The following is an 11,646-nucleotide window of genomic DNA, read 5'->3' as shown; positions in this document are numbered from 1 at the left end:
ACAGCCAATGCTGGTGTGTTTACGTCCTAACTTAGCAGTTCAGCAAAGGAGACTGATAGAATAAGTACTAGGCTTACAAAGAATGAGTCCTGGTGTTGATTTGCTCGACTAAAGGCGGTGCTCCAGCATGGCCGCAGTCAAAGGACTGAAGCAAATAAAAGAATAAAAGAAAAAAAGAAAGAATAAAAGAATTGAAAACATGGTTCCATTTATTTCTGAACAGTTTTGTGGTTTGTCTCTTGCAGCAATATAGAGGAATTTTGTGGTTACATTAAACGTTTACCTTCTTTGGAAGATCAAGTATACAAAATGAGGAAATGTCATTATGCTAAACGAACAAAAAATGGGGAAGATGTGTAAGTATAAGGTTGATTTCTTGTTTATACTCTTCTGTGTATGAAATACGGGCAGAACAGCTGGCTCTTATCTTTATTCTTGTTTGTTTATGCTCCTGTTTATGCTCATTAACTGTTGACTCAGACCAACTCTAAGCTTATTAATAACGCTTTCTAACCTTGACACAGGGTCATAAATGTTTATTGCCTTAATCAATCTCAGTGCATGACTGATACTATTTTTTTTGATATGTTATAAATTATTGTACTTTACAAGTATTGGTTACATTTTTTTTTTTATGAAGTGAGTTGAAATTCCACCTAGATCTATTTCTATTATTCTAAGGACAATAAAATGAGTACCACATACTAAAATGATCATTAGGATTGGTAAAATTGACTAAATTGCCCCAGTTTGGTCACAGTTTGACTGAGACCAGTTAGAAAAAGTTACTCATTCTCTGTTTGTTTTTGTTGCTTCCCTCTGGGATTCTTGCATTGCTTGAAGGTGAAATAAGCCCTTACTAGATTTGAACTTGAGACCCTGAATTTAAATATTTGTAAAGTACTTAGTCTTAAGTTCTGACATTTCTGCCACTTGACCTCAAAAGGAGCTCATTGGGAAAATCTGGCCAAGTGGTTAAGACTGTTGTGATACATCGTTCAAAAATACAGGTCCCTAGTTCAAATCCAACCTGGTTTTATGTACAGATCTAAGAATAAAACACCTGATGTCAATCACAGATTAACTCAATCAAAACACATTGCTCTTGCTAATATTAATCATTGTTTCATCTTTAAGGAAAAGGCAAACTTTCTGAAATATAATCCTATTTATTCCTTTGTTTATCATATTTTGTCTTTATTTTTATTCTATCTATTTTAGGCTTTTAGTGGAAGAACTGCGGAAAACATTGATAGCTTTATGGCAGGGAACCAAGACAGCTATATCCCCAGATTCCCTCTTCTCAGTGATCTGGCAAGTTGTACCCAGATTTAGGTATGTACGAAGGTTACAAGACATTTCTGTCAATTGTCTGATTTTATCTGGGACAATTTAGGCCAAATTTAGTTGGCATCAACTCTGGCCATATTTAACATTATATTATTAATTTTTATAAGACAAATGGGTAAATCTATTGGTCTACGATTTCTGTGCTAAAATAAAGAATTTCAAGTAACAAATAAAGCTTTTAGATGTGATTTATTGCAGTAATTTTTACTGAAAAAGTAAAACACTAAAATCTTACGACTGTCTGGTTAGAAGTTTGCTTCCCAACCACATGGTTCTGGGTTCAGTTCCACTGTTGTGACACCTTAGGCAAGTGTCTTCTACTAGAGCCTTGGGCCGACCAAAGCTTTGTGGGTGGATTTGGTAGACAGAATCTGAGAGAAGCCTGTCATGTGTGTGTGTCTTTGTGCCTGTTTGTCCCCCACTACTCTGCTTGACAAACAGTGTTGGTTTGTTTACATCCCTGTAACTTTTCAAGGCAGTACCCCAGCATGGCTGCAGTCTAATGACTGAACAAGCAAAAGTTAAAAGATTTATACATATTCCAAACATTCCATTAATTAGCACTTGTTTGTATAATATATTGATGCATAATCAGATTGGAGTTTGGTGCAGCCTCCTGGCTTGCCAGTCCTCAATCAAACCATCCAACCCATGCCAGCATGGAAAGTGGATGTTAAACGATGATGATGGTTTATCTTATTCTATTGGTCATTAAAGCTTTAGCATTCAGATTACTGTCAAATGTAATACTTATTTATTCATGTTTTGGATTAATCATGCATTATCTCAAAGGTTCTAGATTTCGATGATGTGATTTTTTTTATTTTTAGAATAACATTGTTGGGTGGGTGTGAAAGGCTGGATCTGGCTGGCTTGAACATAAAACAAGTAGAATATTAGGGCCAGATATCACTGGTTTAAATGCTAAAGGGTTAAATTATCCAAACCTTTTAATCTCAGAGCAGCCCCAAGTTACTAAATTACTGCTTTCGTAACTTCCAGCCTCTCCGTTCCATAATGATTATTGTTTCCTTAATATGTGAAAATTTATTACTGACTACTACTACTACTACTACTGCTGATTGCTACTACTACTTCTGATTTAATGTAATCCACTTCAATGCCAAATGTGAACAAATCACTGTTTCCCATATTTCAGAGGTTACCAACAACAAGACGCCCACGAGTTCATGCGCTACTTATTAGACAGACTACATACAGAATTACTCACTCTTTTACCCTACCCAAATGACAACAGTCCGTTTATTGGTCCAAAAGGCAAAAGTACAATTGTGACTGCCATTTTCGGTGGTTTACTTCAGAATGAGGTCAATTGTTTGATATGTAATATGGAATCTAAAAAACACGACCCTTTTCTTGGTAATCATCCTTTTTTCTTTCTTTTCTTTTCTTTTGTAATATTTAGTTTAATTTAGTGATGACAATGATGATGATGATGAGTATAAAGATAATGATGTTAATCATAATATTGGTTTCATATTTTGGCACAAGGCCAGCAATTTCAGGAGAGGCAGGGGGCAAATTGACTACTGATACTGATTTTATTGACCCCGAAAAGTTGAAAGGCAAAGTCAGCCTCAGCAGAAATTGAACTCAGAATGTAAGGACAGTCAAAATGCCCAGTGTACTTACGATTTTGCTGTTCACCGCCTTATAATAATCATAATACAAGCACAAGGCCTGAAATTTTGTGGCGGAAGAAGTAGTCGATTACATTAACCTCAGTGCTCAACCAGGACTTACTTTATAAACCACAGAAGGATGACAGACAAAGTCAACCATGGCAACATTTGAATCTCAGAATGAAAGACTGGAAGAAATGGCACTAAGCATTTTGTGCAATATGGTAATGGTACAACAATGACTTACCTGTTGTAATTCAGTCATCCATAATCTGATATGATATTTCGGAATAATATTCCTTTATTCCGAAATATCAAATCAGACTATGGATGACTAAATTACAACAGGTATAGAGCCCATTGCTTGTATTATAGTGCATTGTTGTACCATTCAAAACTTTTTATTCTTTACAAACAATACACAATGCTTCAAGCGAACTACAATACTCTCCTATATATATATATATATATATATATATATTAGATTGGGGCCTGGTATTGCCATCCGGTTTCACCAGTCCTCAGTCAAATCGTCCAACCCATGCTAGCATGGAAAGCGGACGTTAAACGATGATGATGATGATATATATATATATATATATATATATATATATATATACTTGCAGATAGAGGTAACAGATATAACTATTTGGTTGTATGAAATCCTAATCACATGAACAATGCAACATATCATTTATACCAATCATGGCTCCCTAAGGATCTCTTCTCAGGTTTCAGGGTTTGATGTCAAAAAGGGTTTGTACATAGCTCACTTGAAATGTATCAGGGTCCTCCTTTTCAGTTTTCAGGCTGAGGTCTTCTCCAAATTTGGCTTCGCCACTCAGGAGGCCTTATGAATCCCATTGAGAATGATTGGCTTATACTGACAATATACATGTAAATAAACTGATATTATTCTCAGTATTTCTTTTTATTTTACTTTATTTTCTAGATTTATCATTAGATATTCCAATCCAGTATTGTTCAAAAACAGCTCTCAAATCCAAAGAAAGTGAAGGAAGGTGTAAATTAACCGGTGAGTACAAGCAGTTTCTTTCTCCATATTGTGAGAAGTTACAAATAAGATTTACTGCATCTCTCTCTCTCTCTCTCTCTCTCTGTGTATGTGAGCTGGCAGAATCATTGCTGTGCCAGACAGAAGGACACTTGTTTGCAACTATCATCCACTGCCAAGGCAAGGAGACGGTAAAACACATATACAAGACCTGCCCACCACAACAGAACTGAGATCCTAAAACCAAAGTGCCACATAAAAAGCATTGGTGTGGGTGCTGGTGCCACCTAAAGAGCACTGGTGATGGTGCCACATAAAAAGCATCCAGTACACTCTGTAAAGTGGTTTGCATTAGGAAGGGCATCCAGCTGTTGAAGCCAAACCAAAACAGACTGTGGAACCTTGCACAGCCCTGGCCTTGCCAGTTCCTGTCAAATCATTCAACCCATGCTAGCATAGAAAATGGATGTTAAATGTTGTTGATGATGATGATGATATATATATGGTGGCTGGTTTCAGTGTCCATCTGCTAAGTCCACTCACAAGGCTTTGGTCTTCCCCAGGGTATCATTTGATGGGACTGAACCCTGAACCATGTGGTTGGGAAGCAAACTTCTTACCAAACAGCCACACCTGTGCCTATCAATTATTATTATTGACTTTCCTCCCAATAATCTTGCAGTCATGTTCTTATTTATGAAACCACCATTATTATTATTATTATTATTATTATTATTTATTAATGAATTTATTTATTTTTTTTAATATTTAATTCTTCAGATTGTTTGACCAGTTTCACAGATATAGAAGAATTAGAAGAATCAGAACTTTATATGTGTAGCAACTGTAAGAAAAAACAACATTCAACCAAAAAATTTTGGATTAGACGTTTACCAAATGTAAATGGATTCTGTTATTTATTCATTGTTTTATTTCCTTCTGCTTATTCAGATATGTTTTAAAATGGTGATTGTTGTCTTGTTCTAATTGTTGGTAATAAGTCAATTTTATTTCTTAATTCTACACATTTTGTTAAGCTGCAGCTTATTTCTAATTTGTTCGCATCTAGAGACTTTATTGTATCTAAATTATTTCTGCTTGTGTGTCTGTACTATTATGAAAATTGTATTCAGAAAATACAATTCCAATGGTTGATAAAGAAGTACCAATCAGTTACTGGAGTCAATATATTTGGCTTTATCTTTTCCCAAAATGTTTGACCTTGCTCTTATGTTAGAAATCATAATTATCTCTTAGCAAATGGTATTGAGTTGTCAGACAAGATTCGTTCTTTGTTTTTTTTTTTCTTGGCACTCCATCATCATATGTCTGAAAAGTGGTAAAATTATTCAAATTTAAAAAAACGATAAAAGTTGCAGAATACAAAAAAAAAAAAAAAAAAAAAAAGCGAACTTATAAAACATTACAATAAAGATATTCTTCATGTTAATTCAAATAACATTGGAAAGGATTAAAATAAATAGAAAAAAAAACACATTTATCTGACAACCCATTGTAGTGACATTTCATGTTGGTACGAAATAAAAAAGTGATAGAATTGGTAATTTTGCTGGTAAAGTGACGCAACATATAACAGAAATAGACTCCTTGTAAGATGAGTTTGCAGCTGAAGTTTTATTCTTAACTCCAGACTTTTCACTTCAGTTACATTGCCAGCCGCCTTGGGGTAAGCATGAATGTCACCACTCGTATATTTCTGCCTTGAATAAAAGGGAGTTAATCTCTCATTAAAAGATTACATCAGTATACATCAATTGTATATATAGTGATACCACCACTGCAGCTGGTTTTCATTAATATGATCTGTGCTGTAGGCCATCAGCTTCTTTGTTGATTTGTCTTTGGAAAAGAATGAACATTACAAAGAACCATTTCCTGCCTCCAAAAATGTATTCAAAATTGTGTGTTTAGTCAAAGAAGGCTGCTCATTGTGTTCAGACTATATATTAGGGTAATGAAGAATGGTTCCAGCTCTATAGTGTAAACTATATAAAACATTATAATCAGTCTAAGGAATAATTAGAATCAATAGCATCAGGAGATAAAGGTTCCGTTCCCATCTGGTTATTTTTTTTCTATTTAGTTCATGATCATTTAATGTTTACAAATATATCTAAAATTATTTTGTGTGTTGGTTGTTGTAACAACTGTAATAGAATCTAGTTTAGCCAGTTTTCTCTTAGCCATAGGTGTTGTATGTGATGTTTTTGTTGTAAGAAATTTCATAAGAGTTTATATGTATTTAGTGTCCCAAATACAACTTGGCATTCTCACTACATAACCCTTATTTGAAGGTCAAGTGTGTGTGACCTCTTGTTTAACCCCAACACTCTGATTAAGCTTTATTTGGGAGGTTCTTCATTGTCTATTTACATTGCTTTAATTTCTAGTTTATTTTGTGCGATGTCAATAACATTCTATCATAATTATTTCTATTCAGGTTTTATGCTTGCATTTGAAGAGATTTCGGTGGAATTCTGTGTTTAGATTAAAAATTGAGACTTTTGTTGAGTTTCCAATACGTGGTCTTGATATGAACCGATATGTGTTAAACAACTTGGTAAGTTAGTATACATGCTGTTTGACCCAGTACTGGCCAATGTTTCTTTTTGTTTTTATTTTTCTACTGCATTTCAATCACATGAAATTATCTTCCACCTTGTCTTTATGAATAGAAGTTGTACAGTCTACTTTTGTCTTGGACTCAAACAACTTTTCTAAAACATAAAAATTATTGGATAAATAATTTAAATTAAAATGCAACCTCATCATTATGCTTTCCATTTTTTTCTTTTTTCTTTTTACATGTCATTAGTAGTAAAATTAAAATGAAATTCAAATGAACTGTTTTATCTCATTAAATTCTGGGGTTGTTAAAAGCAAACAAAAAAAGCAGGATTAAAATGTACAAAATATCATTCGTTCATGTCAACACCAGTATTTAGTGTGTTTGTTATGTGTGTTTTAATTAATCAATTAATTTTTTTACTAGTTCAGCCTCACTGTCTTTGGTGGCCAAAAACTCATATTCTTCAGATCTGTTTTAATGCATCTGTTATGATGCAGGTCTTAATCTTGTATACCACTTAGAAGACATTTATTTCATCACAAAAACTTTTGTGATGAAATAAATGTCTTCTAAGTGGTATACAAGAAATATTCCTGCTATACTTGCCATCTCTCACACCATGCCCTTTGGGAATCATTAGTGTATGCAATAAGAATTTGGTACGAAACAATCCAAGAATATGTCTAAGACTTAACACTCTTCAGTGTTTTTATTTTTTTCTACGTTTTTACTTGGGATACTCATGAATTCCTTTGAGTTTTTGGCAGCCACCTTAAAACATTTTCAGTTTTTTTTTTGCTTCCATTTCTAAAATCATGTATCCTAAAATTTCTATTGAAAAAAAAAAAGAAAGAAAAAGAAAGTTTTGTTTGCAGTCTTCTAATCAGGAATACTGTCATTTTTACAGCATGAGACACGAGGTAGCTTCTCTGGCAGCAACCTTTATGATTTAGCTGCTGTTATTGTCCACCATGGTTCTGGGTGAGTTTATTTCTTGATTTTGTGAATATTATCTCCACTATTAGTTAGTTAGAATCATGTCACAAGTTTTCACCATTTCAGAAATTCACTCACAATTATCTTTATCGCAGTTTTTTTTTTTTTAGATCATCACTTAGTTTTATCTTACATTAAAATATTTATCTCCAGTGTATGTGTATCCAACATGTTGTTACTTTGTATTTATCCCTCTTTTAACTTTGTTGTTATCAACTATTTTCATAATAAAATACAATTTGCAAATAATTCCTTGCTAGTAACTGTGTAAATTTAATAACCTTATATATCTCACGTTTACTGACTACAAATGCAGCATTTTATTTTCGTCTTACATTTCACTTTGATTGTTCTTACTATTTTTTCTCAAATGTATGATATTTTATTTATAAATAAACTAACTTTATTTTAGTAACAGAAGTTAAATTTCCCATTTTCTTCCAGCTCGTCTGCTCCTTTTTTTCTGGTTCAAGTTAACATTTCTAAATAATTTTTATGGATATGTCACTATGTTTAGATATAGTTTGTGATTTGTCCATCATCTATATGTGATTAAACCACAGTTTCTTATAAATGATTTAGTCAGATCATATAACATATTAGCATGGCTGTGTGGCAAACGTTTCCTTTGCAACCATGTAATGACTGGTTCAGTCCCACTCCAGTTGACAGCATAGACTAGTGTCTTCTACCTTAGTGTGGTTAAATTTGGTAGAAAGAAATCGTCTTGATGTCTAACGGATGTGTGTGTTAGTGTGTGATGTCAAAAAGTTGATGCATCAAACAAAAATCTGCCTCGGTTGCCTCCTCTTCAAATTTAGTGTTTTTTTGTTTTTTTTTGCCTTTTGTCTTTGAGGTTAAATAAAATCCTTGAAGACAGTGCTTCAACAAGTTGCCATCTAATGATTAAAAAATATATATATAAAGAAATTGAAGAATTTCCCATAAAGGCATGCTCATTAATTGATATTATACCCCTATTGTCAAGTGGACAGGTACCACTCTCCAAAAATATTGTTCACTCAAAGGAAGGGAAGTTATTCAGATTCTTTTATCATCTTAAAACAAAATTCCTTATTTCTGTTTCAAACAATATTATATTCTTCACCAAAAATATTGATCCTGGTTTTTCAATCAAACTAGCAACTTCTATGGAATGTTTTGTTATTTTATTTTAGATTCATCTGACGTTGAATGTTAGATCTTATCATCATCATCATCATCATCTTCATCATCATCTTCATCATCATCATCATCAGTCTGCTTTCAGTGTTGGCAAGGAATGGATGGGTCATTCCTCTCTGAGTAAGTTCTTATTCAGTGTTACAGCTGTCTAAGACAAGTTGGAGGATCGCATCTCATTTGTATGTTCTCAGTTTTGGCATAATTTCTTCATCATTTAACTTCCGTTTTCCACGCTGGCATGGGTCAGACTGACCAAAGCCTTGCAAGTGGATTTAGTCGGTAGAAACTGAATGAAGCTTGTCGTGTGTGTGTGTGCGTGTGTGATGGTTGTAAACAAGCACCACCATCATATAAGTGGTGTTTATTCCTTACTTGAAATACATGAGGGTTGGTAACAGCAAGGGCACCTGGTCATGGATCTGCATCAACAAATTCTGTCTGACCCATACAAGCACGAAACAGTGAGCATTAAATGATGATGATGATGATTAGTTTTTATAATTTTAGTGCAGCAAAATAGCTAAGACATTACTTCCAAAAATTTCAGTAAGCTTCCTTATATGGTATTGGTATAAATTATATAAAATATCTAAGATTTGTTGTGTAGTTGTTTGTAACATTAAATCATTCAAATATATCTAATCAGTAAAAACAATCTAATTCATTTGTTTTATTTTCCATATTTGTCAGTGCTGGTTCAGGACATTATACTTCATATGCTATTCACAAAGGTGAGATGACTTTCTGCAATTCAAATGGACTTTTGTATTTAACATTGTTGAAAATAACTTTTCAATAAATGCAGTCATTGCTGTTTTGTAAATTGCTACACTTCTTGGGAAATATTTCTTGCTGTATTTATTATAATCTCACCAAGTGTGTGTGTGTGTGTGTGTGTGTGTGTGTGTGTGTGATCAACATAGCTTGCATGAATCAACAAAGGAGACTGTATGTAGTTATTGATCCTGGTAGAAATAGCAGCCAAATTTCTCTGAGATTGCATCTACCATCTTAATGATGTGAATATTTTGCTACATTGTAGTAAAATATTGTTTCAGGAGCAGATACAGTGGAGCATTAGCTTATGAATTTCATTCATTCCTGAATGCCTGAAATGTTAGTAAACCAAAACTATTTCTGCCATCAGAAAGTCAAGAGAATTCACAGCAAATTTATGCAGGGATGTGTACTGAGTGAACGCTAGACAGCAACCGACACTCCCTCCCCCACTGATGCACCCAGCTTGTTGTCAATTGTTGTGGCCAGGCTGTGTGCTCATTACTCGAGGCACCATTCATCACCTGAGATGCTTTACATTAAAAAAAATTGTTTATAAACCAACATGCTTTTCATGAGAAGCATTAGTAAACTGAAGTTTGACTGTAAATAATACCTGACCGAGAGAGAGAGAGACAGAGAGAGAGAGAGAGAGCGAGAGAGAGAGAAGGTGATCCTAACCAGAACAAATTTGACTAAATGTTTGCTCACTCTGCTAAACATCAGAGTGTATCTGTTTGAATGAGTAAGGTTGACATGAAAAAAGAAAAGATGAATGGACAGATGGCTTTATAATCACTTGGAGTGAATTGTTAGTATGGACTCGAGCATAATATTTAGTTAGGAGAGTGTTGTAGTTCGCTTGAAGCATTGTGTATTGTTTATAAAGAATAAAAAGTTTAGAATGGTACAACAATGCACTATAAACTAAAAAAAAAAGGACTATATACCTGTTGTAATTTGGTTATCTATAGTCCGATGATATTTCGGAATTACAATTCCTTCTTCAGATCTTCTTAGAAGATCTGAAGAAAGAATTGTAATTCCGAAATATCATCGGACTATAGCTGACCAAATTACAACAGGTATATAGTCCATTTTTTGTTTTATTCTTTATAATATTTAGTATTCTGAAGATATGTTTATAATTTTTTAAAAATGGGGAAAAGTTGGTGGTAAGATTCCCTAAGAATTTCTTTTGAAATTTAATTTTGTTCTTCTTGTTTGCAGGTGTTTGGTACCACTTTAATGACAGTAATGTCACAGTATGCAATGAAGAGACTGTGTCACGCTGTAAAGCCTATATTTTGTTCTATGTGCGACGTGAATTCAAGCTTCCAGAAAATATTGGAGTAAACAATAAACTTGATGATTAGATAATCCATGCATATACGTACGCAGACCACCATGCCTCACACCCACACATACACACACACACATGTATACACCCACAAATATATGAGCCAACAAAGGAGCCTCTATGTGGTCGCTTGACCTGCTAGAAATAGCAGCCAAATTTCCCTTAAATCTCACCCTACCATCTTAAAAAAAAGATGATATCTAATTAGGCTTGTTTGCTACTCAAGTTTTGAGCCCAAGAGCAAACAGAGGGTTTCTCTCCGGGCTTGCTGGTCTTCTGCTAGTGTTGCTATTTGTCTTGGTGACCTCATGATTCAGGGTGTTGACCCTTAACCGGGAGTATTTGTCAACAGGGAGTGAGAGAAGGAGAGAGAAAGAGAGGGAGAGTAAGAAAATGAAAAAAAAAAGAAAACAAACAAACAAACAAACTAAAAGAGCAGTTGTTGCAGAACTGGTTGCATCGTTAGTTCTTATGAACTCCCTCAGTTCCATTCAAGCTGTACCAGGCTGTACCAAGCTGTACCAATTGACTATGCGCAATAACTTTTTAGTGTGCGTGTTTGTACAGAGATATTAAGCGTTCCTGGAGTTAAAAGATTTGGTTTCAGTTTTGCTGGGAAGCCCAGTGGAAGTAGAAGCTTCATAATTTATACTACCTCATTGTGCTTCAGCTCAGTGGCTGGAAAACTTTTCCTATTTTCATTCTGTTTTAGATTTTTTATTTTCATTTT

At 34.1% G+C, this 11,646-nt stretch overlaps 1 protein-coding gene across 5 annotated transcripts in view; it reads left to right on the top strand.

Moving 5' to 3' along the window:
- LOC106870813 (ubiquitin carboxyl-terminal hydrolase 3) overlaps positions 1-11,327 on the top strand; it is a 73,094-nt gene extending 61,767 nt beyond the window's left edge. For 4 of the 5 annotated variants that reach the window (XM_052973339.1, XM_014917030.2, XM_052973338.1 and 1 more), the window contains 9 exons: positions 246-356; positions 1,222-1,335; positions 2,510-2,730; positions 3,946-4,029; positions 4,789-4,907; positions 6,470-6,589; positions 7,506-7,579; positions 9,470-9,510; positions 10,787-11,327. In XM_052973339.1, coding sequence (XP_052829299.1) covers positions 246-356; positions 1,222-1,335; positions 2,510-2,730; positions 3,946-4,029; positions 4,789-4,907; positions 6,470-6,589; positions 7,506-7,579; positions 9,470-9,510; positions 10,787-10,932 — 1,030 coding nt within the window. In that variant the 3' untranslated portion in view covers positions 10,933-11,327. The remainder of the gene's footprint in view (positions 1-245; positions 357-1,221; positions 1,336-2,509; positions 2,731-3,945; positions 4,030-4,788; positions 4,908-6,469; positions 6,590-7,505; positions 7,580-9,469; positions 9,511-10,786) is intronic. The other variant, XM_014917031.2, reaches the window with a different exon arrangement.
- Positions 11,328-11,646: the final 319 nt, after the last annotated feature.

The sequence above is a fragment of the Octopus bimaculoides genome, chromosome 15 (genome assembly GCF_001194135.2).
Source record: "Octopus bimaculoides isolate UCB-OBI-ISO-001 chromosome 15, ASM119413v2, whole genome shotgun sequence".
Taxonomy (NCBI): domain Eukaryota; kingdom Metazoa; phylum Mollusca; class Cephalopoda; order Octopoda; family Octopodidae; genus Octopus; species Octopus bimaculoides.
This window is presented reverse-complemented; position numbering and strand designations above follow the sequence as displayed.